General features: G+C 50.6%; 5 protein-coding genes across 5 annotated transcripts; 2 read left to right on the plus strand and 3 right to left on the minus strand.

The window, feature by feature from the left end:
* Positions 1 to 6,251: 6,251 nt before the first annotated feature.
* ALTATR162_LOCUS7838 (uncharacterized protein) lies at positions 6,252 to 8,183 on the plus strand (the record flags this gene model as incomplete). Its single annotated transcript, XM_043315466.1, has 1 exon — positions 6,252 to 8,183. One exon carries the CDS (start codon positions 6,252 to 6,254, stop codon positions 8,181 to 8,183), a length of 1,932 nt encoding a protein of 643 aa, XP_043171401.1.
* A 1,090-nt stretch (positions 8,184 to 9,273) lies between these two features.
* On the minus strand, positions 9,274 to 10,224 carry ALTATR162_LOCUS7839 (uncharacterized protein; the record flags this gene model as incomplete). The annotated part of the gene is made up of 1 exon (XM_043315467.1): positions 9,274 to 10,224. One exon carries the CDS (start codon positions 10,222 to 10,224, stop codon positions 9,274 to 9,276), a length of 951 nt encoding a protein of 316 aa, XP_043171402.1.
* Positions 10,225 to 12,608: 2,384 nt separating this feature from the next.
* Positions 12,609 to 15,679, minus strand: ALTATR162_LOCUS7840 (uncharacterized protein; the record flags this gene model as incomplete). Its single annotated transcript, XM_043315468.1, has 2 exons — positions 12,609 to 13,484; positions 13,544 to 15,679. The coding sequence occupies 2 exons, from the start codon at positions 15,677 to 15,679 to the stop codon at positions 12,609 to 12,611; spliced, it is 3,012 nt and encodes a 1,003-aa protein (XP_043171403.1).
* Positions 15,680 to 16,305: 626 nt separating this feature from the next.
* On the plus strand, positions 16,306 to 18,845 carry ALTATR162_LOCUS7841 (uncharacterized protein; the record flags this gene model as incomplete). Its single annotated transcript, XM_043315469.1, has 4 exons — positions 16,306 to 16,361; positions 16,416 to 16,683; positions 16,734 to 18,527; positions 18,582 to 18,845. 4 exons carry the CDS (start codon positions 16,306 to 16,308, stop codon positions 18,843 to 18,845), a joined length of 2,382 nt encoding a protein of 793 aa, XP_043171404.1.
* Positions 18,846 to 19,902: 1,057 nt separating this feature from the next.
* ALTATR162_LOCUS7842 (uncharacterized protein) lies at positions 19,903 to 25,090 on the minus strand (the record flags this gene model as incomplete). The annotated part of the gene is made up of 4 exons (XM_043315470.1): positions 19,903 to 20,799; positions 20,853 to 21,462; positions 21,515 to 21,684; positions 23,603 to 25,090. 4 exons carry the CDS (start codon positions 25,088 to 25,090, stop codon positions 19,903 to 19,905), a joined length of 3,165 nt encoding a protein of 1,054 aa, XP_043171405.1.
* Between the last annotated feature and the right edge of the window lie 10 nt (positions 25,091 to 25,100).

The raw sequence follows: 25,100 nt of genomic DNA on the forward strand, positions 1-25,100 counted from the left end.
CTTTTTTTTACGCTGTTTACGCGCTGAGGCTGCCTCATTAGCCCTCTCAAGGCTGGCAATCCGATCGCGCATCAGCTCAGCTAGAGCATCATCACCTCAGCGCCCTTCTTAAGCTGGTCAATCGCTTCAATAATAGAGGCAGGCGATGAGCTCTTGTGCCGCCGAACGCGATCACGTATCAACGTTGATTGAGCCTCAAGCTCGCGTACGTTGCTCGGCGTACGCGCCTCCCAGAGGAGCCTCTGGCAGGGCAGCTGGAGTAGGCGTACGCAGCTGCACGTCAAGCTTCGATAGTACAGTATCTAGTTGGAGAGGCACGAGGCCTGCGCCTCGAAAAGCTGAGCAGATATTGACTGATGTGAACGATCGATCAAAGGCTGCCTTGAACGCTGGCAGAAACTCGAGCTTGGTGATGTGGTTGATGTGGTGGCGGATCAGGCTCTCTACCTCACGACTGTACGCGCGCTTCATAGGCGAGAAGCAGCCAACGTCAAGAGGCTAGAGTAGGTGAGATGAGTGAGGTGGCATACAGAGCGTGTAGATGTTGTTCTCCTTGCAGAGCTCTTGAAACTCAAGAGAGTGGTGGCTCCCATGGCCATCAAGGACGAGCAGACGACGCGCACCAACAACGCGAGTCTTCGTGTAAGCGTTAAAGTGCTTTAGCCACTCAACTCCCAGCTCGTTATTTGTCCAGCCATTGTCGCTAATTGCAATCGCCTAGTCGCGTGGGATATCCTCCTCGTACCAGGCAGACAGGTGATACTGGCCAGCAAAGATAAGGAATGGTAGGATTGTCTAGCCAGCTGCGTTGATCGCAGCAATCAACGTTATCTACTCACGATTGCCTGGCTGAATAGCCTTTGGTCTGCCTCTTCTCTCTAACCCTGTCACGACAAGCTTAGTCGTGATCTTGCCTATCATAAAGCCAGCCTCGTCGAAGTTGTAGACGTCCTCATCGCAGATGCCGTACTTAGTCTTTGTCTCCTCTACAAGCTCAAACTAGCTCCTAATTAGAGCTGGATCCTTGGCTAGTGGACGCCGACCTGACCAGCGCCGCGCGTAGTCAGTAGCCTATTAGCTATATCACGTACAGCTTCGTACGTAGGCGCAAATCTACGCTGATCTAGGTCGAGTATATAGCTAATAATTACCTCCTCTTCTCTCTGGGTAAGCTTTCTTAAGTTAGGCTAGCAATCGTGTCGGGCAGGTACACCAGCGCGTCGGCGGCGGATCGTTCGTTTAGACACGCTATAGATAGCAGCAGCATTGCGATTACTCTGTATTTGATAAGATTGAATAGAGAAGATAGCAAGCTAAATATCTGCTTTATTTGAAGCTGGTAGAGTAGCGCTACGCTGAGCTATTGTACGTTAAGATGAGAGAGGTGCGCAAAGTTGGTGGGGTGCGGCGCTCGCTTGTACGCGGCGCTCGCTTGTAAACCATGTTACAAACTTCGCAGTAACGTGTTTTATAAGCGAGTCGTCCTTACAAGCGAGTCGTCTACCCTACCAACTTTAATCACCTTTGAAAATCAAATTAGTTATGCCTTAACGCTAATAAGCTCTATTGCGCTCATCTGAAGCTAATATGCAGCTTACTATATTATCTCTTAATAGCTACTAGATTAAGACTAAGAGAGCTGCTGCTCGCGCGTTTAACGTCCCTCGAATGACGCTACGCGACTGACGCGCTGGCAGGCCTGCACGACGCGATTGCTAGCCTAACTTAAAGAAGCTTACCTAACTAGAGGAGGAGGTAATTATTAGACATATACTTAACCTTAATTAGCGAGGATTTGGGCCTACGTATACAGCTGCGCTGTAAGGCAGACTTCACGCGCAGAAGAGCGAACTGGTTGAGTAGAAGCTTGTATTCGGAGTAGAGAAAATAGCAGACGCAGAGCCTAGAAGAGGCAGAGCGTACGCGTACTTATATAGCCTAGAGAGAGAAGCGAAGCGAAGGCGTACTAGACCGTAGAAGGTCTAGTAGTTTGCGCCTTCGTAGTAAGACGTAGCCTTTTACTCCTTAGCTCTAAACCTCGTAGTAAGTAGTAGCTGAGGAGAGGCTATGTCCTTACATGCGCGCGATATAGCTAATAAGCTGCTTGCTGCGCGTGGCGCAGGTCGCGTTGGCGTCTACTGGCCGCGCAACTTTGTTAAGCGTACAGACAGTCTTATAACGCGTTTTAATCGATCGTACGATAGGCAGAGAGCTCTATGCGAGGATCCTGTGCTAATTAGCTGCTAGTTTAAGCTAGTAGAGGAGACAAAGGCTAAGTACGGCAACTGTGATAAGGACGTCTACAACTTCGACGAGGCTGGCTTTATGATGGGCAAGATCTAGACTTAGCTAGTTATTACAGGGTTAGAGAGGAGAGGCAGGCTAAAGACTATCTAGCCTGGCAACCGCGAGTGGGTGACGGTAGTTGCTGCAATCAACGCTGCTGGCTGGACAATCCCACCGTTCCTTATCTTTGCTGGCAAGTATTACCTGTTAGCCTGGTATGAGGAGGCAGAGATCCTACGCGACTGGGCGATCGTAGTTAGCGACAACGGCTGGACGACGAACGAGATAGGATTTGAGTGGCTAAAGCATTTTATTAGGCATACAGATGGCAAGTTGGTTGGGGCACGCCGCCTGCTTATCCTTGACGGCCACGAGAGCTACTAGTCTCTTGAGTTTCAAGAGCTCTGCAAGGAGAGCAATATCTACACGCTCTGCATGCTAGCTTACTTATCTTACCTACTGCAGCCTCTTGACGTAGGCTGCTTCTCGCCTATGAAGCGCGCGTACAGCCGTGAGATTGAGGCTCTGATGCGCTACAATATTAACTATATCACTAAGCTCGAATTCCTGCCAGCCTTTAAGGCAGCCTTTGATCGATCGTTTACCTCAGCTAATATCTGCTTAGCTTTTCGAGGCGCAGGCCTGGCCCCTCTCTAGCTAGACGCTGTTCTATTAAAGCTCAACGTGCAGCTGCGTACACCTACTCTACTAGCTGCTCTCGCAGAGCCTCCCTGAGAGGCTCGTACACTAAGCAACGTACGTGAGCTTGAGGCTTAATCTGTAAGGGGCTACGCTCAGGGAGCTATCGCACAGGTATACTGGAGTTGTATTCGATAGAGAGCTAAGCTCTAGGCTACGTAGCTATCTATATATACTTAGGTGTAGAGCTGGAAGAACTATTGGCCGATAACGTCCGAGCGCCTATCGGGCCGAAGAAGGAGAAAACCGAGGTCATAGACGAGGATAAGAGAGCAAAGGGCTCTAGCCCGTCACATAATCAACGTTAATACGTGATCGCGTGCGGCAGCATAAGAGCTTATTACTAGCCTTGATTATTGAGGCGATTAACCAGCTTAAAAAGGGGGCTAAGGTGATAATGCTCTTAGCCGAGCTTATGCGCGATTAGATTACCTGCCTTAAGAGAGCCAACGAGGCAGCAACTAAGCGTAGGCAGCGTAAAAAGAAGCGGATACAGAAGCGTAGGACCTAATAAAGAGAGAGGGAGAGGATATACTAGCTTAAAAGGAGGCTGACTAGCAGATTAAGCGTAAACAGCGTTAAGGTAGTGAGCGATTAGGCCTTAGCCGCCAGGCTATTGCGCGCTGCAGGAGGTGCAGAGAGACTAGGCACAACTCACGAACGTGTAAAAAGGATGCTGTAGATACTATTTAATCTACTATATTAATCGCTTTATTCTACCTTATTCCGTTGTTGCGTTGCGTAGTTTTAAAGGTGATCAAGGTTGGTGGGGTGGACGACTCGCTTGTAAGGACGACTCGCTTATAAAACACGTTTTCTAGAGCAACTAACATGGTTGGCAAGCGAGTGGCCCACGCAAGCGAGCGGCCCACCCCAAAACACACCAAAAAGCGGACTTTTAGCAACTTGATTTCTCAACAACCACCGAATAGAATTCTCTTAAAATCTTAATTAAAAGCTGCATATATATATAAACATTCAAAGCCTACAGTAACAGGACTATAAGTAAAGTAATCGTAAGTTTATTAAGCAAAAACAGAAATACCTCGCTTTTTTAGCCCCTGAATTCTATTTCTCTACATTTAGACTAGCTAGAGCCTTACAATTCTAGAGTCTATAAGAATATATATATACGGCGCTAGAGTAAAAATATTAGAGGAATCTATTAGGTAGTTGTTGAGAAATCAAGTTGCTAAAAGTCTGCTTTTTGGTGTGTTTTGGGTGGGCCGCTCGCTTGCGTGGCCGCTCGCTTGCCAACCATGTTAATGCATGTATAATTTGCGTTAAGAGTGAGCGCAGAAAAGTGATGATCTTCGCTTTCGAACCCTCGTTAGACACAACCCTAGATATGTACTTCTGCGATGTAGATTGTAACCTAATCGCTGTCACAGTCTTACCACCTTTGTCGTAGTAGCACATATATGCTAAATCGTTAAGAAATGTCTTCCTTAGATCTAGAAGTAGTAGATGTGTAATGTGATCCTGTAGGGACATCACGGCTTGTGTAAGGGGCTACGCTCAGGGAGCTATCGCACAGGTATACTGGAGTTGTATTCGATAGAGAAGAGAACTACAGGTAGCTAGGGTTCTGAAGGTCGTTCAGGGGGCGGCGGCTCGGGATAACCTTCCGCCGGGCTCGCTTGCACAGAATCCGGGTGCTCAGGGGGGGCACCCGGAATCTGTGGACAGTGCGCCTCGCGCACGTAACCGAGATATCATCGAGGACTCACCAACTGGGCTCCAGCCCATCACAAGAGCCAATAGGCCACGCGGCCCTGAGACAACCAGCCAAGCTGTAACACGCTGCACAGCGAATTGCAAAACCGGTCTTGCTCCCTCAAGAACTTTAAGAATCAACTCAAGTCCCTGTCGCACTGGGATGGTCCCTGCTTACATATAACCGATTACTATTGCACTAGCACGCTGCATCTCAAAACGACTAGCGTACAAATATTAAAGGTATGGCTTAACTACTTCGCTAACTCTAGTGTAGGATTCAGGCACATGAAGCTAACTCACTAGGTGTCTAAGAGATATTTAAAACAGACCTTTTACTATGAAACTACTGCAAGGGAATAAGGCTACAATCCTTATATGACACTCCTCACGATCGTTATGATATGGTGCGTACAAATAGAGAGAGCCCAATCAATGCCACGCCTGGCTTTAAGCGAGCACTCATAACGTGTTCTATCTGTAAGTGGCTCACCACACCAAACCTGACGCAGCGTTTTGCGCGATAGCTCAACAATTACATAGAATCATATAGTATTATTAAAGGCTTGTAAGCAAACTCTAGATACGACCTAGTACAGTTCTAGGCGAGCTTCTTAGGGCTCGCTGAACTCTGGCTGGGCTCCAAGGCTCCACTAGCCGAGGTTAGGCTGGTAAATGGGTCTCCACATCGGGATCTTAGAATCTGCAATATTTCTATGAACTCTAATCCGATGTAGACAATCGATGCCTTATTGTATAGCCTAAATCTAGATCTATATTTTGTATATAGAAAGTATCTAGCTAGCTAAAGTAGCTAGCTAGAAATCTTAGATCGGAGCTAAATGTGGAGACCCAACTCTTGGCAACGTGGGTTAGCTAATAACTTTTTATTTATAAGACTTAAAGAAAGACTTTCTATACAGAAGATATAGGTCTAGATTGAAGCTATATAATAAGTTATTCATCGTCCAAGTGTGGTTTGAACCTATAGAGATATCGCGGATTTGAGTTCCCGATGAGGAGACCCATTTGCCAGCCTAGTACTGCTCGAGGAAAGAGCAGCGAGCCATGACTACTATTCACCTTTCAATTGCAGATCTGCCAAAAAGGATATGTCTTTGCAGATACACGCAGATCTACATTCTTCTTTATTTGCAGATCGTGCAGTGTCCGCACTGATCCCGGCGTGTCATTAGATTGCTCGGTGTCAGGACTAGAATGCCCGAGGCTAGCCTAGCTTGCCAAGGCACAGAGTATATAAGTCAGTCGTGAGAATCGCTACAGCGGTAGCGATTCGTCTTAGTACAAATGCACCCCTTTGTGCCTGCTACGTACTACCCTACGCTACATAACCTGAGGCCTCCTTACAATCCTAACACTAGGGGAACAAGGCGTACAAGGCGTACGAAAAGCTTCGTATTGCAAATCTAACGGTTGGACCGTGCTGCGAAATTGGTATCGAGCAATACGCTCGTGCGCGGAGACCTAATTTTGGATTGCCTATTAACTGCAATGAGCACTGCCCTGACTGAATTACTACCGTTTTCATGATGTACATGCCACGGTCTTTACTTTTGAATCTGGCAAGCTGCCTCTCTTTGGCAACGTTCGTTGCTTCATTCTCCACCGATGACCAAGGATTCTCACCTGCTAAACGCAATACGACGATCGAACAGAGCTTGTTTTACGACATCAACGGTGCCGAAGTAGAGAAAAGGATTGCAAAACTGAAAGCTAAGGGATATCGGCCGACGTCTCTAAGTATCTATGGCTCGCACACCGATGCGAAATATGCCGGCATCTGGACGAAGCAGGGCGGCAATGCATACGAGACTATACTGGGCGCCAATGAAACCGCCTACAACGCCTGGGTAGATTATTGGAGAGCCAGTGGATATGTTTCTACACACGTTTCCGCCTCCGGATCTGCCTCCATTGCGCTGTTTGCCGGAGTGATGCAGGAAATGCCTTCGATCCGAACCTGGGTCCAGCAGTGTGGCCTTAACAACCCTTACGCTTATGCAAATGCGACAATGGATATACCAATGATCATCAAAGGCGTAAGCATGTATGGACTCCCAAACGAGCGCCAGTACTGCATCCTGGGGCATGAAGACACGGTGAACCACCAACAAACCATCTGGTACCAGACAGACTCGTTTGTCAACCACTACAAAACGCTTGAAGCTGCTGAGACTTCAAAGAGATACTGGAGACCGGTTTATATCGACGTTTCTGAAGACCTAGTCCTAACACCGATTTTCGACGACACGAGTGTTGGGCAGTGGAACGCCCTTACGGATCTCATCACATCGCAATTGGGTCCGGAGATAGCCGCACGAAAGGCAAAGAACATGTACCCCATCCATATCTCAGGCGCGGGCACTGCAGGAGTAAGATATGCTGTGATCTTCGCCGAACAAACAACGCCTATTGATCGCGAATGGCACACCACAGGCACAGTCACCGGCTTCGACGACAACGCCGGGGTCAGCAATGCTCTGGATAAAGTCATGCAAAAGTTCATGAGAAGGAACAGCGTTAGGCAAGCTCAAGTCGCCGCTTCAGTCAATGGGACAGTCATCGCTTCGCGCGCGTACACATGGGCTGAGAGCGACCGCGCCGTTACCCAGCCATCGGATAAATTCCTTCTTGGAAGTGTCTCAAAGGCTTTCACGTATGCAGCAACAAACCGTCTTATCTCCATGGGTCTGCTGAACTTGACTACTCCCGTCTACCCGTTCCTCGGATACAACGCGCCCGCCGACGAACGCTCGTTGAACATCACTGTCCAACACCTCTTGGACCACACTGCCGGGTTCGATCGCTCGATGTCTCCAGATATAGGTTTCATATTCACAACCGTCGCACAGTCTCTCAATCAAGCCACACCTGCCACGCTGCGGCAGGTCATCGAGTACGTAGTTGCGCGGCCGCTGGACTACACCCCAGGGGACAGGAGTGTGTACTCAAACTATGGGACCATGCTTTTGAGCTATATTATCACAAGCATGACAGGCGAGACATATTCCTCGTATATTGAGAAGAATGTACTTGCAGGGCTGGACGTTGAACTCTGGAGCACAGCTGCAGAGTCGCACAAGTCAGATCCCATTGTGCAAGAGACAAAGTTTACGGGTATCTCTGCGCTAGTACCGCTTTCAGATTACAGAGTCTCGAGTGCGAACGGTGGAGACGGGTCGATCAAAGAAGAGGCAATTGGTGCTTTTGGTCTAAAGGCCTCTGCTGCCACAGTTTCTCAGTTTATCGGAAGCAACAATGTGTATGGTCTTGGCGGTCGCGTACCTTGGAACTATCGGGATGGTACCGTGGCTGGTGCACGCGCCATCGCGTACAGTTTGTCTGAACTTGACTGGGCCTTAACATTAAACACTAGAGAATACGTTGACGGGGCGGCGTGGGAGAACTTAGTGTTCACTGATATTCAGGATGTCTGGGGTCGCTTCGCTCTTACTAAGTGAGAGGCATTAATTTCTAGTGTTACTCCTCTTCTACTATCTGTACCTAATAGAAAGTGTTCAATAATTAAATAGAAAGATAGTAAATATTGCCTACTGAAGTCCGTCATACCTACTTACTAATAAAAGGAGTAAAGATCTATAATTATACGTGAGGTTATAAGTACCTAGAAGACGCGCCTTATTATAGTATTAATATTCTTAGATCTAGCGAAGGGTGTTAGGAAAACAGGGTGTCGCGGCTTAGCTAGCGGAACATGAACAAATAACAACGTTTCCTTTCGATTTAGTTGTTTTCTTGATCTTAATAACACACTTAGTTTCGCGCATTGCCTCTCCGACCTTAAGTTGTATTCTACACCACTTGCGCGTCTTTCTCTATGCTACACTTTGCTATTCAAACGTTTGCAGGGATAACTGGCGAAGCTTTGTACATCTTATCAGCTATCTCAATCACGACCAAAGGACTAGCAAACTACTTACGCAAACCAGAAGACCGCGATGTTGGGAGAAGGTTTTCTACCCATGAGAACTCAATATCTATTCTTCCAGTCTTGTTCTCTACACACCAGGTTTCTGGAGAAAATGCGTAACGTGAGCGAACCCAGGAGCCATTATCCGAGGAAGGTTAATCGGTTCACGCTCATCGGACGCTAGTCACATGGATGCGTCTGGACACTAACTTTCTCGAACACGCCACGACTAATTTGCGTATCCTCAACATACTGATCAGTATGTGGCGTCCTGTATCCAAGCTTTTGAGGCAAAGGTATAGTAGTTGCAGGAAGCGTGCTGCTTGTCTTGAACTCGCACAGCCCGAGTGAAGCCCATACAGATAAGCTTTTTCGAATGAGAGGTATCGCTGAAAGAACTGAGTCCAAGGCATACATTCTCATTGAGACAACCTGGATATCATCCGCAAAAGAAGTCTGCTTTTAAGTAGAATTCCTCGAGACATTAATGGTCATTGAGGTGTCGAGATCCCTCACTAACTGACTCGTGGTGAGCTAATGAGAATTGCGGCAGCACCGCGGGAATGGCCATGCCACATTTCGATCCAGATAGCTCTGCATTGAAGTGGTCGCCGGTTGCGTCAAAGTTGACGACTTTCACTAGCCGGCACACCCGCCTGTAACGCCCCTCCCTGGTCAAGATGTATTCCAGATGCCCTCACGAATGGGTCCTTCCCACTGTGACCTGACGAGTCAGTCTCCTCAATTTTGGAAAAAGCGCCAGGGCGATCAGATCTAGTGCTCAAGTGCGTCTTTCTGCTCTGAGTCCATGGACCCAAAGAGAGGGTGTTGTTACCAGGAGTTCCTCTATTGCCAAAAAGGTCTTTGTGCTCCACTATGCTGACGAGTCGGTTAAGGACAGAGAATTCGATTTTGAGTTTGATGCTGTACACAGCTGTCTTGTACGTCGTTTGAATCTCGTAGTTACCGGAGAACTGGACGGCGAGGAGGGTGATGTCGAGGATCAGGACTACGATGTTGACGAAGACAAGGTGTCTGAGTAGCTTCTGCAGGGGCCCGCGGCCGTTGCTGCTAGTGTCGTGGCCCAGCAGCCGTACTGTTTCGTAGATATAGATGATAGATATTATAGTCTCTTGGACGCAGATTACCACGATTTGAACCTTGTCATATATCAAGAATCCCGGTAGGAAACGGGCCGAGTGCTGAGAGTTTGCCCCCATCGCTAAAACGAAAAGGGGGATCCCGAGAACGACAGCGTTGAAGATGATCATGTATAGTACCCAACGTGTCTGAGATCGATCCCGGATGACGAGATGCAGACGCGAATAGAGAACGAGTGATTGTCCCATCACCATACTTGCCCAGCCTATACCCACTATTGCGCTCGATAGCAGGTCTAATGTAGTGACCTGGAAGAACTTGAGGACGAATCCAACGGCATGGGGTGCGATGCCCCAAGTTGCCACGACAAAACTCCAGAAGTATAGCCCATTACGTTTTTTGAAGACGCCAAATACCAGAAAAGTAAGTTCGATGACGTTGTAAAGTGCGATGGATAAGAACGCGGCCATGGTCATTAGGATTGGGAGAGGTGCATTCACCCCACCAACCACGCCCACATCCTCCTCATTTGCCATGGCTGGATGCGAAGACCGCGTTATGATTGCGCATGTGATTGTTAGAGCGCAAGGTAGAGAAAGAATTCGCACTGAGAACTAATTGATTGAAAAAACTCGCGTTTAGCAGACTGATATCTGCTACTGAAGGCGATCGAAGGGAGAGGATGAAGGCGAGTGCCGTGTTTCCAAATCGCCTGCATCATCCGCAGCATATTTAGACAACTTTGCTCGCGACACCTGATTTGCTTCAGATGAGCTTTTAAAATTTGTGGCGGATCCTGAGGTGTCTCCCAAAGTGACGATCTCGTCCACCACGGGAGGGCGAAAATGTTCCCCGGCTTGGTTTAAGTTTGTGATAGGCACAGAAAATCGTGCAAGCGCAATGAGCGCACTACTATTGGTTCTATGCAGATATCATGCCTGGGTCCCGGGATTTGTGGCGCCAATACCTGCATGGGTTCACCAGAGGCTTCCAAGGTTCACTTCTTAGCTGTGAGCCGCATGGGTCGCAACCTCGTTTACTAGCACAAACAATGACTCGCATGAACCACTCCTCTTGACAGCTATTTGGATCCTGGTAACGTTGTCACGCTGTTAGCTGACATTGTTCACCGATGGAACGTTAGGCCTGTGCAAATAAAGTTCAACTAGGAATGAGCTGAAGCTCAATCAGTAGGATTGATCGATTGATTCCTACTCGGCTTCAGCCGCATGAGTCCATGCCCGCTGTCATGGGAATGGACGGGCGGGTCGTATGCCAGATCAAGCCTTCCGAAGCCCACACTGATCAGTCCTGGCCTTACTGTCACCGAAGGATCGGAAATGTCCGTCCGAGGTTTCCAGCGCACGGCCAAGTCCCTAACGCTCTGATGGGTGTGATCCTTCACCAGTTTCGAGTTATTCTTGCATAGAGATGCGATTTCGAGTCATTGGGGCATTAGCTGAGTCATATCTCTGTCCGCTTTCGAGTCACCGAAAAAGCAACATCCTAGGGGTTACGCGTATGGACAAGGTTTTCTGGGGTACCGTACCCCAGAGCATCGGCAATAGGGAGCGAATAGCTGGTGTTATTTGTCCCCCGCGCTAGTGCTAGCAGGAGTCATCCCAGTCTAGCGCATACCGTGTCATTGTCCGCCCTTGCACGATCCCCCTCAATACTAGGTACCCTCCACGTCAACCCAACATAACTCTACCGATGAGAGCCTGATTGAAGATGCAGTGAAAGAAACAGAACCGCTGAAGCCGACAGAGCACCTTGGTCACTACGTGATGGCTAACGTCATTTACCACCAAGCTGCGCACCCCACTAAGGTTGCGCATCTGTGCTTGCAAATAGTTTTAACATTGAGTTCGGCCAGTTAGTTTTCGGACACCCAACTTCTCCGCCACCCTACCACAACTGCCACCCACTTTTGAAGCTTTACAGCTCAATCACAACGCTATCAATCGATTACTGTGAAGTTGCAATGCAAAACGCTATCCGGAATCTTGATCTTAGTCTCTTTACGAGCCAGCGACAAGCCTGTTGGGCGTGTGGCGCACCGCGGTCAACGCTGCAGAGCCGGCTCGCTGATCGTGATCCACACGCGATAGTCCACAACAACAAGTGCGATTAAATCTGGAACAAGAGGAGTTTCTTGTTGACTGAATCCTTAACGAAGACCTACGCGATTAACCACCTGGCCACAGTTGTCTACGAGAGATAGCGATGCGTATCCTCCACATGAGCGGCGATGACGCTCCCCTCGGGCATAATTGGGCAGCCAACTTCTTACACCGCAACTCACGCGTGCACTCCGTCGCCGAGTAATCGAATGAAGCTTCGAACGCGGAGTTAGCCGATCCAGAGTTGATTCGCATGTTCATCGGCGTCGTTGAACAGAGAAGACGCCACCTGTGTACCTTTATGGAGCTTTTACTCTTCTGCCATGAGCGACGCCAGCTTAGCTGAGAAGGACGCGAGATTGAAACGCTGGGCGTTCTTCATTCAATTAACTCTTACTCCGGTAATACCACAGAATTGACCAGGTTTCGTCTAGCTTAGTGGGCTTGCCTCTGAGCCGCTTCTAATAGTTGGTACGAGCTTCTTGAATTGCTCACAATCCTCATGGTTCCGAAATCTGTCAAATGTTGATAGGGAACTCCGCGCTGGCCCTTTCGACCATGTGCGTCAGCTCTTCCAAGACCGGTCAAATACCAATGGGAACGGGAGTGCATGTCGTTGTGGTATGATCGAGCATTGATAGCTCGACTGAATACAAACATTAGCGCGACCTTACCTTCACAATCACCTGAACCCTTCAGTACATGTATGTATCAAGAGCTATGTATTGACTCTAACTAACGTCACTACTATAACCTAGTACTTCTACAATTACATTTATAGTAGTACTTAGAGACCATAACGCGACCAAACCCCACCCGATAATCTTGTCCATTCTCCACTTGCGCATCGGTACGGCAACAAGAAGCCCAGCGAGTGTTACAAGCAGAGTCGCTCCTGATATCACCAAGGTTGTGCTCACAGCGATATGGTAGGGTCTGAAATGAACCGACTGATCTGGGTGTTTTTCATGGCGGTGCTCGCCCTTGGTGATGATCATGTAGCATCCGCTCAACCCTACGCCGAGTAGGATGTTCAGCATCGGGCCGCCAAAGCAGGCCGAGAGGGCCATGATAGGGAATCCGAGCCGTGCAACGGTAATGTCGGCGACGAGATCACCAAGTGAATTGCCAACCGCGAAGATGGTCAGACCGAGAATGGCGTCGGACATGTTGAGGATAACACCCAGGGTGCGCAGAACACCAACGACTTCGTTGGCAATGGTGCTGATCCAAGCAATGGCGACGGCAAACCCGAGAAAGCAGAGTGCTGAGCGCCAATTTGGCGCGCGGTTTGGCGTGGTGGTGAAGAGGATAAAGGCAAGGACGCTGAGCGAGACGACCAGAGCGTAGAGCGTGTGACGAAGCAAAACACGTGGGTTGTCGGGTTCAATGTTTGCCCAGAGGACAAGGACGAGGAAGAAGGGGCTGTAAACACTTGCACGATCACCAGCCAGCGGTTCCATTGTCTTGGCTCGATAGGTGTAGGAATCGTGGGAAGTTGCTCGGGTGATTGCGCCACAGTGTCGGAATCCGTAATGTACACCTGCGGTGGCGGTTGGCTGGTGGTCGTGCTGAACGATCCACCATTGGGTTGTCGAGAAGGAAGACTTGTGGACAGTTTCGACTTTGATAAGCCCATGTCAGCAGGTGTTTCTAGTGGTAAAACGAGTGACACGCTGCGAGTATGCGAGTCCATGCTTCCACTATGCGGCGTAGCCGCAGGTGGTAGACCGAAATCTAAAGAAAGCTCCGCCTGACCTCCATCGTTCTCATCCTTTTGCGGCTCGACAACTGGGAGCGTAATGGTAAGCAAGAAGACAGGTAGACTTGCAACAAGTCCCAAAAGTTTGTCGAAAATATTCTTGTCCGACCAATTGGTCAATGTCGGGAACAGAGTGGAAACCAGAACGTATGGAGTCGGTAGAAGGCTTGAGGGCCACCATTTTGGCATTCTGGCTGCTTCGACATGACCGAAAGGATCTCGTGGGAAGTAGGTAGACTCGGGTGACGCGCTCGGCGAAGGCAGACGTAGACTCTGGGGTCTAGAAACGGATTGCGCCGACCAAGGATAATCGGTATAAGGCGGAAATGGTATCGGCGGAGAAGTGGCATCCGGTACAGTCAGCTTCAAACTAGGTGGTTGAGGACGAGCATCGGGTTCTGTTACTGGACTCGAGCGGGGGCTTGGTGATGATGTGACTGCACGGAGGGGAGCCTGGTCCTCGGAGCCTGGGGGCGCCAGCCTGTTAGGTGAGGGAAGCCTGTCTCTCGGTGCGGCAGGACTTGGTGCTCTGGAAGAGCGGGAAGCTGGCGGAGACAACGAGATGGTCGGCGACGGAGGCGCTTCCAGCAGTCTGTTGGGTTTGTTGGGAGTGGCGGATGCAAAGGTAATGTCAGGTACGCCATGTCCCTGCAGCGTGCTTGACTGTAGTCGGACATTGTCAATGTCGTTTGTGGAAACAGCTCGCGCTCGATTGCCTAGGCTCTGCTGGATGTCGAGATTTGGTCGGGTCACATGCAGCGAGGCGTTGGAAGCAGTTGGGTTCACATGGAATGGAGGTCGATTCGCGGGACCTGCTGTTTGTGAGATGTAGTTTTGCTGTTGGGCAGTCGTATAGGTAGGGTCGTCAGAATATCGTCGCAAGCTGATTGGCATGGACTGGATGTTGCGCGACTTTTGCAGGGAGGAGAGTACCGCTCTAAACTCCAAGGCTCCCACCAAACTCGGACGGATGGGTGTGTGAGTATTGCGCCTCGACATGCTTGGGCGATTGACGCGCATATTGTTGGTCAACTCGCCCATCCAGCGTTCGCGCTCTTCCTCATTGTCATCGTCATCTATGATATTGTCGCCGCCTGCGCGTTCAAGCATGGAAAAGTCGTCAATGGATACGCCGTAGCCTGGGGTCCTGCTACCAGCGCTAATTTCATCGTCATGGTATTCTGGAAATTCCTCCTCTTCGCCGCCGGGCGTGACATAGTGGCTCCTGATGGCGGCCGCCCTCGCCCGTCGCGCCTTTCTCAAGTTGAGCCACCAGTGCCAGCCCACAACGAAGGCGACGTAGAAGAGATAAAAGGCTACCATGGTGACAGACTCCCACAGATGCAGTTTCCCGTCAACGATGAAGCCCATGCTGAAGGCCGCTGCAATGAGAAAGAAACCAACATCGCGAACAAAACTCTTGCGCGCGACTTGAAAGGGGCGAATTAGAGCCATGGAGCCCGAGACCACAGCCGTGATGAAACATGCAGCACCGATGAGCTCGCCTACGGCCAGACTTGCAGCGTGGGTGCGGAAGGCGGCAAATGTGGAGAAGACGTCGGGGCTGCCATTGCCAAAGGCGAGCAGTGTGACGCCGGCCAAGCTCTCGCTCATGCCCAGCATGCGCGCAATGGTATTGAGGTTAACGCAGAAGAAGTCGCTCGCGGCGATGCCAATGGTGCTGAAGAGGAGCGCGAGCCAGAGTGTCATGAGGACGAAGGCAACGGGTTTCGCATGCGGGAGACGGCAGTAGTAAAGGGTCAGGTAGGATATGACGCCGGCTTCTTCATCGGGGCAGTTTGCGCGCACAAAGGCGCATTGGTCTGTGGCGCGGTGAACAAGGCGGCACTCTTCGTCCTTGATGGACAAGTCCCTCTTGTGTACCGCGCCACCAAGGGCGCTGCCGTGGGTAACTTGCGACCTGGCCCATGCTAGCAGTGATATGAGGGAGATGGCGAGGATGGTGAGGGCGAAGGGTCGTGCCGAGTAACGTGAGCGGCGCAATCGTTGGGCATGTTTAAGTATGGTGGAGTCGTCCATGGTCACGACATGTTCTCAGGTGAGTCGGAGGGACCGCGCGATGGGGGATGAGGGCGTGTTTTAGGTGATGGGAAGCGTGAAGGCGGCGACGTGCGATAGCGTAACAAGATAGCGGAAGACGGCGCGCGAAGCGTTTGGACTGAGTCGGCTGGGGCGCGACAGCAATGCGTGCGTGTGTGGCGGTGTTGGCGATGTTGCGAAATAACGAACGTCATCGGAGCATGGTAGCGATAGTTGGAGATAGAGGCCGGATCTTGCAAGTTGGAGCAGAGGGCAGCGCGGAGCCTTCCAAGTACCGGGATTGTGAATGACGGTATTCGATGAGATAGCACCAGTGTGGCGCATGTGTGGCTGTGCGAGTGGGTGGCGCTGTGCTAATAGGTGGGTTTAGGGTGCGGTATGCGGTATGGGTTCAGTCGGAATACGTATGTACCTTTGACAGCTAGAGGCTTTCTAGGCTGTTAGCCGTTTCTGCAGGACAGTAGTCTCCGACACCAAAAGTGAGACACTTGTTAGCTACAAAGCCGGACTTAGTAGAGTCGTAGTGCGCTAACCCCCGCGCGGATTCGCCCAAACAAACAACAACGCTCCATCACGAACACACACACACAATCAGCCAACCCACCATGGCGCGCACTACCAAGTACAATACCGCCGCCTCGCCGCAGAAGACACCCATCAAGTAGGCCAAACAAGTCAGTTGACGCGCATCGCAAGGCTAACCATTTCCACCCAGGGTGCCGCTCAACGATGACCGACAAGAGAAGGCCATCCGCCGCCATGCGCAACAAGAAGCCCAGCGCAACTCGATGCGCGCCTCGACTGCTACTGCCACACCCGGAAGACGACGCATATCGCATGCCGCCGGCCACGATAGCCCCCACACCCCGTCGCAAGACCAAGACGACATGCCAGACATCACCGGCACCGCCGTCACGCCAGGAAACCGCGTCATGCCCTTGCTGGCCAACTTCGAGGAGTGGATGAAGATGGCGACGGACAACGTAGGCATACACGGCTGCACGCACTAGGTCGAGGCTGATGTGACGGGCAGAAAATCAACGCAAACAACTCATGGAACTTCGCCCTCATCGATTACTTCCACGAAATGTCTCTGCTCAAGGAAGGCGATGGCGTCAACTTCCAAAAGGCGAGCTGCACATTGGACGGCTGCGTCAAGATCTACACCAGCAGGGTCGATAGCGTAGCAACCGACACGGGCAAGCTCCTCAGCGGACTTGCAGAGAATGCGGGCAAGAAGCGGAGAGGAGACGGCGATGATGCTGACGGAGCCGATGATGACGACGCCGAGGGCGACGACGCCGAGGACGGAGAGGGTGGCCAGAAGAAGCGCAAGAAGAGGGCTGCCCGGTCTGCCGAAGCCACGCTCGCATCCTCGTTTGGACAACTACAGAACAAGAAGATGGAGCTCGAGTTTTCGGTAGATCCCCTCTTCAAGAAAGCCTCCGCCGACTTTGATGAGGGCGGAGCAAAAGGTCTCCTTCTTAATCACCTGGCCATAGACGCAAGGGGCAGAATCGTCTTTGACAGCAGCGACGATGCGAACGATGCAACCTCCGAAGACACTCGTGCTACACCAGCGCCCGAAGACGCCCATGTACAGCAAGACCAGTCCCAGCCACCCGACGCTATTGATGTTGATATATCTGGCCTGGCTGCCAAGTACTTCCCTGATCTGTCCCAGCTCGACCGGCAAGACGTGTGTCCCTCGATGAAGACGTTCGATCTTGGCGATGTAAATGGCTCTATGGATCTTCCCTTTCTAAAGGCCCCTGATGACTCTGCCAATGAAGATGGTGCCAAGGGCGAAGAAGAGGACGATGCGGGTAACCGATCAGGCCTCTTTCTTGATGACGACAACCCCATGGGCTTCGATGATGACGACGACATGAACATGGGCGGATTCGATCTACCTCCGGAAACGGGTTTTGGCGAAGGTGGAGAGGTCTGGGCTCGTGAGGCTATCCAGAATCCACAGGCTCGCGTTCACACCATGGGCCTCGAAGGTGATGAGAATACAGACAGTGCTGATGCTGCCCTTGGTGCTGATGCTCAGTATGGCGTCTCTATGATGCACGGTCGTGATCAAGAACAAGAAAACATTCTAAGCTATTTCGACCAAGCTCTTAAGAAGAGCTGGGCAGGGCCTGAGCATTGGCGTATCTCACGAGTCAAGCATTCTGCAAAGGCAGCACCAGCCACGAAACGGAAAGAGAGGGAGCCTTTCGAGATTGACTTCGCCGCACCCATGTCGCAGACACTAGCAGACATGCTCTACACGCCTGCAACATCCAACTCAACCATATCTCTACCAAAAGCGCAGTGGAAGTCAAAGTCGCGCAATCTTCTCCCAGATGACAAGCACTTCAACTCGAAACAACTACTGCGACTTTTCTTGAAACCAAAAGCCCGTATGGGCTCACGGAAGGGAGGACGCCGTGTACAGGCACAACCCGGAGACCCCGCACGCGTCGACGAAGCATACTGGGCTGATCAAGGTCGAGAAGGCGAGGGTGATGATGTACAGGGCAACTACGACGCCGACTTTTTCCAAGACGATGGACTGCCTATGCCTGGTGGGCCTATTGATGATGAGGACGTTTTTGCGGATGCTCGTGACCACTTTTCGCCGCCGCCCGACGCACCCGAAGCTACACTACCTCTAGACGGCATGCCACCTAGCTCGCAGACGGATGCGTTTGGTGCACAGTTAGTAACACAAAGCCGACGGTTCCGGCCCGAATACGTTCAGTATGCAAGGGTTGCGAAGAAGGTAGATGTTAAGAGATTAAAGGACGAGCTTTGGAAAGGTATTGGATTTGAAGGCGTAAGTTATATATTCAATCCTCGTCATTCGGTCTACAAGCTTACAAACAATTAGATTTCCGCACCTCCGCAACCTAATGTCTCCGACGATCCAGCAAATAAAGCTGTTGATGGTTCGCTAACTTTTACCGACGTTGTCAACAGCTTGCAGGCTGTGTATCCGAAACAAACAATGGCCGACATCTCAACAAGTTACTGCTTCATCTGCTTGCTGCATCTCGCTAACGAACAAGGTCTGGTCATCGAGAACCAGGAGGATTTCGAAAACTTGACCATACGGAAAGACTTCACAGCGGAGTTGGATGTAGGAGGAGCATGAGGTTTCGTCTTGTTGGATCAGTCCACAATCAGAGCTCAGACTACCAATGAAACCAATATAATATTACTACTGTCGCGATTCTAGTTTCGTGGGCTGCATGGTTCGTGGCAAACGAGTACCTAGAAGCATCGCTGAGTGGATACTTTCCCAGCGGATAACTCTAGTCGAGGACAGGAACGAAAAGTACTATGATCCTAAAGCTAGAGACGATCATGCTTCTAACAACGGCGTTAATAAGGGCAAAGGGTTAGACGCTACCGACTTGGAAGAACATGAACGGGCCACGTACGTTTCTAATGCCTCTAGAGACCCACGTGTCATTGTGAAGAGATTTTTCGCATATCGCGACGCCTGTCCTAAAGCTCATATAACCGCCCGTTATCTTTTCTTTTTACCTCGTCATTGATCACTTTAAATATCCGGGTTGATAGAGTACTTTGGATTCGACCTGCGAGATTTAGATTATGGCGACAATGGCCGTCTTTGGTCCCTTGGGAAAAATTCATCGCTGACGATTCCAACATAACCGCCCATTGAAAGAATAGACGGCGTTCGCGAATGCATGAGCGCCAACCTTCGCCATCTTCCTTTCTCCGTCCACTGTTCGGATGCCGACAAGCCGAACCTCTGGGTGGAGATCGTTTATCAGCTCCTCTCAATCTGCAGCAATGTCACAATGATTATCATGATTGAGGCGTGGATGGCGGAAAATCAACGGTTTTCGGAAGAATTCCCTGATGTCTCAGAGCAGGAGACTAAAGGCAAGAATGGTGTTGCGTGGAGGAAGATCTAACTGCGACAAAGGGATCTAGCACCAGATCGATTTACAATGGTGGCAAAGACAGATTTCCATGGGACCGAGGTGCTGTAAGAAGACGTTGAACGATCGAAAAAGAAAGAAGCGATTTTAAATCGTGGGAAAAGCCTGCGCAGAAAGGTCTCCGAAATGGAGAGTAATGAACAATAAAGAACGGATGGAAGGTAATTGAAGATGACTCTTGCGATCGATAAACGCTTGCTCTTCTTATTCTACAACGTCATCAGTTCCCTTTCCTCTTTACTGCCAGAGCAATGTGATCTTCTTCCACCATGGTCCTTTCACCGTTCTTGCCGGCACCTCTTCAGCGAGCACCTGATCCAAACCCGTCTTCATATCCACCTCCTCAGGAGCGTAAGCCCAGGTATCGCTCCAGGCCCAGATTCGGTGTCCTCCATAGAACAAGAAGAACATGGGAATACCAACGTATGCAGTGAAGAAGGAGCTAACATCCCATTTCTCGGGCCAAAAGACATCAAACCCATTGATCAAACAGAGAAAGGTGAAGCTGATGATGACGCACCAAGCACCCCACTTGTTTACTGGTGAGCGATATGGCAGATCGGTAATATTTTGCGCTTCGCAGGCTTTCCGGAAACGCAAAAAGATGATGCCGCAGCAGATCCAGGAGATGAAGCCAGACGTGTTTGTCAGGTTGACGAACCAATTAAAGACGACGGCGCTCTCGCTGCCTACATTCAGGTAGGCCAGAGCGCAGAATAGCGAAGAGGCTGTAACAGCCCAGTACGGCACACCAGACTTGGTGCATGATTTGAAAATGGAAGGCGCATTGCCAGAAAGTGCGAGCGCGTATAGGGAGCGCGACGAGAGGAACAGGAAGGAGTTTCCTGATGACCAGGCACTGATGATGATACCGGCGTTGATGATGCTGTCGAGTACGGGAATTCCTGCGTTCTTAATTCCTGCGACAAAGGGAGACGATCCGGCACCAGAACCACCAGAGGTAATGATGGAGTCGTTCGAGGGGCAGATGACACCGATGGCAAGTACGCTGCCGACGTAGAAGATCACAAGACGGTAGATGTATCGGCGTGCCGCAGTAGGCAGGTTCCGACGTGGTGACTGCATTTCGCCACCTGTTGCTACAAGAAGCTCCGGGGCAAACGTGAATGGAAACTAGGATAGAGGTTAGTGAAACTGACTCGAGGCTACAAGAGCAGCATGCTTACAGCAGAAAGCACCATAGTAGATAGCAGTGCCACCAGACGCCCAGCATTACCCTCTTCTAGATACGTATTTGCCGCGCCAGGGTTCTTCCAGTACCTGAAGCCGAGACGATCGTGCTGTGGTCCACCGCCCCAGAACAAGATGAAGGATAGGATAAGCAGTCCTACAATCATGACGACCTTTGTTCCAGCGAACCAGAACTCCGTTTCGCCGTAGAACTTGACTGGAAAGCAGTTCAGCCCCACGATGACGATGATCATGATCGTAATCCACACTGCGATGTTCACGGGTGGGTTCCAATACTCAATAACTAATCCAGCTGCCGTGATCTCGTAGGGTACAAGAATGCCGAGAGAGTAAAAGTATAGCCAGCCTAGTCCAAAGCCCATCGAGCGGGAGACATAGCGGTATCCGAAGAGGTTCATAGAAGACCCGGGAGTTGGAAGATAGGCGGCGACTTCGATGATACCTGCAACGGTACAGAAGATCAAGAAGGACATGGCGATATATGTGGATAGGATAAAGGCTGGGCCGCCGCGAGCGAGGGTTTGGCCTGAACCAACAAAGAGACCAGTTCCTATCGTGCCGCCCAAAGCAATCATTTGGGCATGTCTGCTTTGCATTAATCTTCCAAACTAAATAACACGGAACAAGATCGACTCACCGTGACTTCAGACCTCGCTGTGTGGTCTCATAACGCTCATCGAATATCTCTCCTGCAATAATGGCCGGATCAACAGCAGAGCTCTTCCTACGACTCGCTGTATGCGAATGTCGCACATGGCCAATGCCATAGTCTACATGCTGTTCTCCGATAGTTGACTCCTCAGTCTTCTTCTCAGACATATTAGCGTTTCCAACTACTGCGTTGAGGATCAGTTTTCGACGTTACAGAGTATTAACAGTACGCCAGGGGATCCAATGCGTGGAGACGCAGGGTTTATGAACACATTTGGTGTACATGCAGTGTAGATTGAGACCATCCATGTGGTAGGCTCAAGCGACCCTTGTCAGCATGCCATGGCCGATAGTCGTGCAACCTAAGGAAGGCTTGTCCCGCTAACGTTCCTAGTATCCACACGACCGCACCAAAGTCAGGCAAGATAGGATCCAGTCGCAATGCCGATATGGTCTTCTCCAGCCGCTCACATCAGGTTGTGAACGGAGGTTCGGCGGAATGAGTCGAGACCGGCGAGGGTTGAAGATAGGCGCCGATAAGCACAATGGCAAGCGATTGCAAAAGCTGATAAGCTTATTGACATACGCTATAGAGGAGAGCTAGACCACTTGGATAGATTTTCGGAGTTATTCGTCTATCTGCGGTAGTGTTGCGTGCGGCATCGTTGTGGCCTGACGTGTGCGGATATGCTGTGTAGTTCTAGGAAGCGCGGCAACTACGATGCTGGCAACGGAGTGTGCTTGGTGCAATTCTCCGTAGATGCACGAGGCCGGGGTTTGAGATACCGGGAGTGGTGATGCACGAAGAATATCCACTAAGACGGCGCGTTGTTATCGCAATTCTCCGAACAACGCAATCTGAACTCAGTCGGGATTAGCCCCCGGCCTAACTAGAGCAGGTGGCGGCGGCGATGTCTTCTGCATGGACTTGCTTTCTCTCGTCAATTTCTCGCAACGGTCATAGTTGATGGCTGAGAGTCTGATTGCTATTCAGAACAAACTCTAAAATCCGTCGTCACCTTTGTCGTGATTCGACTTCAAGATCACCGCTGCCAAGGTACTACTCATGACCAAATTCTAGTGTACATAATCACATGCGTGAATAGACCAGGCTTCGACATTCACCATCTTAGACGACTTCAAAGACAGCATATCGCCCTACCTCAAAGATCTTCATACCACATTCACAGTGGTATTTCCCTCTTCCCGTCAATCAACAGAACCTGCCTCTTTAGTCCACTAAACCACTCTATTTTAATTGCAGTCCGCCAGGTGAGACCGCACCCGTGTCCGAGGCATACATAGTCGTAGGACGTGGAGCTATTCGGAGGTATACTGAGGACTTGGGCGTGACCAGACACTGTAGGTTGAGTGCTTAGGTTATGGATGGTAATAGTTTGCGATGTGATGTCAAGCTTGATGTTGTTATGCCAGGTCGAGGAACATACACGACACGACATGAATCCGAGTGGATGCAGCGCGGGCGAACGGAGATAATAAATTGCGTTCCTGTGGCCGCAGATGCATTTCCAGGATCCGATGTGATCTGGTGCACCTTGTTCAGCTTCGAGAATCTGGGCCTTTGTCTTATCAAGCTTAGAAGGAAGGTGTAGTAGTGCGCGGATTCGGCCAACAAGTGACAGCTCTGAGGACATAGTAACGGGCTGGAATAGGCTGGAAGATGAACAGGGGGTGTAGCAGGTTACATGGTCTTATAGTGGTCGAGATTGCAAGGCGACGAGACAGATGGGTATGTTTGAGACCTCTGTGATCAAGGCAGCCCGAGTGACCACATCGTATTCTTGTAAGACCATGACTCACCTGATAGTGCGCCCGGGTGTCTCTGAACTACTATGCATATCTCACTGTGCTGCTTGAACCCCACTGACAGCCTCATGGCTTCACCATGTCAACTCTTTCTGCGGCCTCTGAACCATGCCTGGAGGTACACAGCCCCACGAGCACACGCTAACTTTCAACGGAAGGAATTCGCCTCCTCGACTCCAGAACTCTACCCACTCCGCGCGTGCCACAACATACTCTTTATGACAGGTATGACACTTGCGGAACATACCATATCCATCAGCAGCATTCTCTTGTGCTCGCGAGAGGATAGCTTCCACGACGGGAAGAAATCTTCGAGGTACGCACGGATGTTGCCGATACTCGCAGATTTGAGCTCCCTATGCAAGCTAGCTGTGACCAAGGAGGGCACTTTGCTTGTAGACGGAGGGGCGAACCAAGGTGAAGAAGGAACACCGTATGTGCCCTGATTCGTTTCGATGATGATGGGATATGTCTCTTCGTTGGAGCAAGGAAGCCGTGGAGATGCCTTGAGGAGGCTGCCATTTTGCTCATAGTACGATACTAGTGTCCTGGCGATGTACCGTGGTGCGTGGGATAGAACTTGACTATCATTCGTAGCCTCCAAGGGCAAGCAAGGGTGATGCGGATAGAATCCAACGTCTTGTTCAACACTGCATTCCCGGGCATTATCTCCACCATCAAAGGAGTTTGCCCAGGACTCGAAATACCGGATGCGCCAGACTGCTTGGTCGCGGTCTTTACACGTCGCCAGAGTCTGGTACAGGTGCGCAAGTTGGTTGCTTGCGTCTTCTCGTACCTCATCGAGTGGCAGCGAGTCCATGTGATGAAGGGACCCTTGCTCTTGCTTCTGGTAGTCGGTCGTGTAGAATCTACGAGAAGGCATTGGCTGAAGCAGATCTTTGCCCATGAGAGTGAGGCGGCTCATGTTCCCATGTGGAGAAAGAAGCGTGATGACGTCGAAGGGGAGGTACTTGAGCTTGTTGAGAGATACGTCTAGCGTTTCAAGTTTTCTTAAGCAGCTGATTTGTTGCGGAAGCTCTTCAATCTCGTTTTGACGCAGATACAGACCAGTGAGATGCTCGAGGTCGAACAGAGACGGAACGAGTCGACGGAGCTTGTTCTTACTGAGGTGGATTTGAAGTTTAGGGAGGAGAGATCGGTACTGTCCTGCCGTGGGAAGCTCAGTGTCGTGGACCGGAGGATCACTAATGACGGTTTTGAGGTTGCCAATGTGCCTGATGTCACTGTCCTCGAGGTTCTGGCCATCGAAATCGTACGACTCTTGGTTCCTCGCGATACCATGGTCCATCTGCTCGTTGAAGGCACGTTCTGCTGTCGGGTGGCTATTGGTGTCGATAACTATCTCTTCCTCATTGGTAACATTTGTGTTGATGGCGCGTTTGGTCGGCATCTTGCTCCTCAGGTTGTAGGGCGACACGTACGGGGGTGGAGGTAGTTCTCCGGAACTGTTACTCGCATCACTGAGCATGTAGATGCCAGAGTCGAAGTTGCGCTCAAATTTTGTCTTCTTCACCTCGGGGCTGGTGTGGGCCGATTCGCGGCTGTCCCACCATGCGCCCTTGCGCTTGTTCTTGTAAATACGCGGAGACTCGTAGTTGGTCACGTCGACGGATTCGCGAGAGTCGTCGCTGGAGAAGACAGGGGGAGGTGAGCTCGATTTCGTGGTGAAGGCGGTATGTTGCCGCTCGAAGAAGGGGTTGGGCGGGAAGTCCATGGTGCACGCG

The sequence above is a fragment of the Alternaria atra genome, assembly GCF_907166805.1.
Source record: "Alternaria atra isolate CS162 genome assembly, contig: 28, whole genome shotgun sequence".
Taxonomy (NCBI): domain Eukaryota; kingdom Fungi; phylum Ascomycota; class Dothideomycetes; order Pleosporales; family Pleosporaceae; genus Alternaria; species Alternaria atra.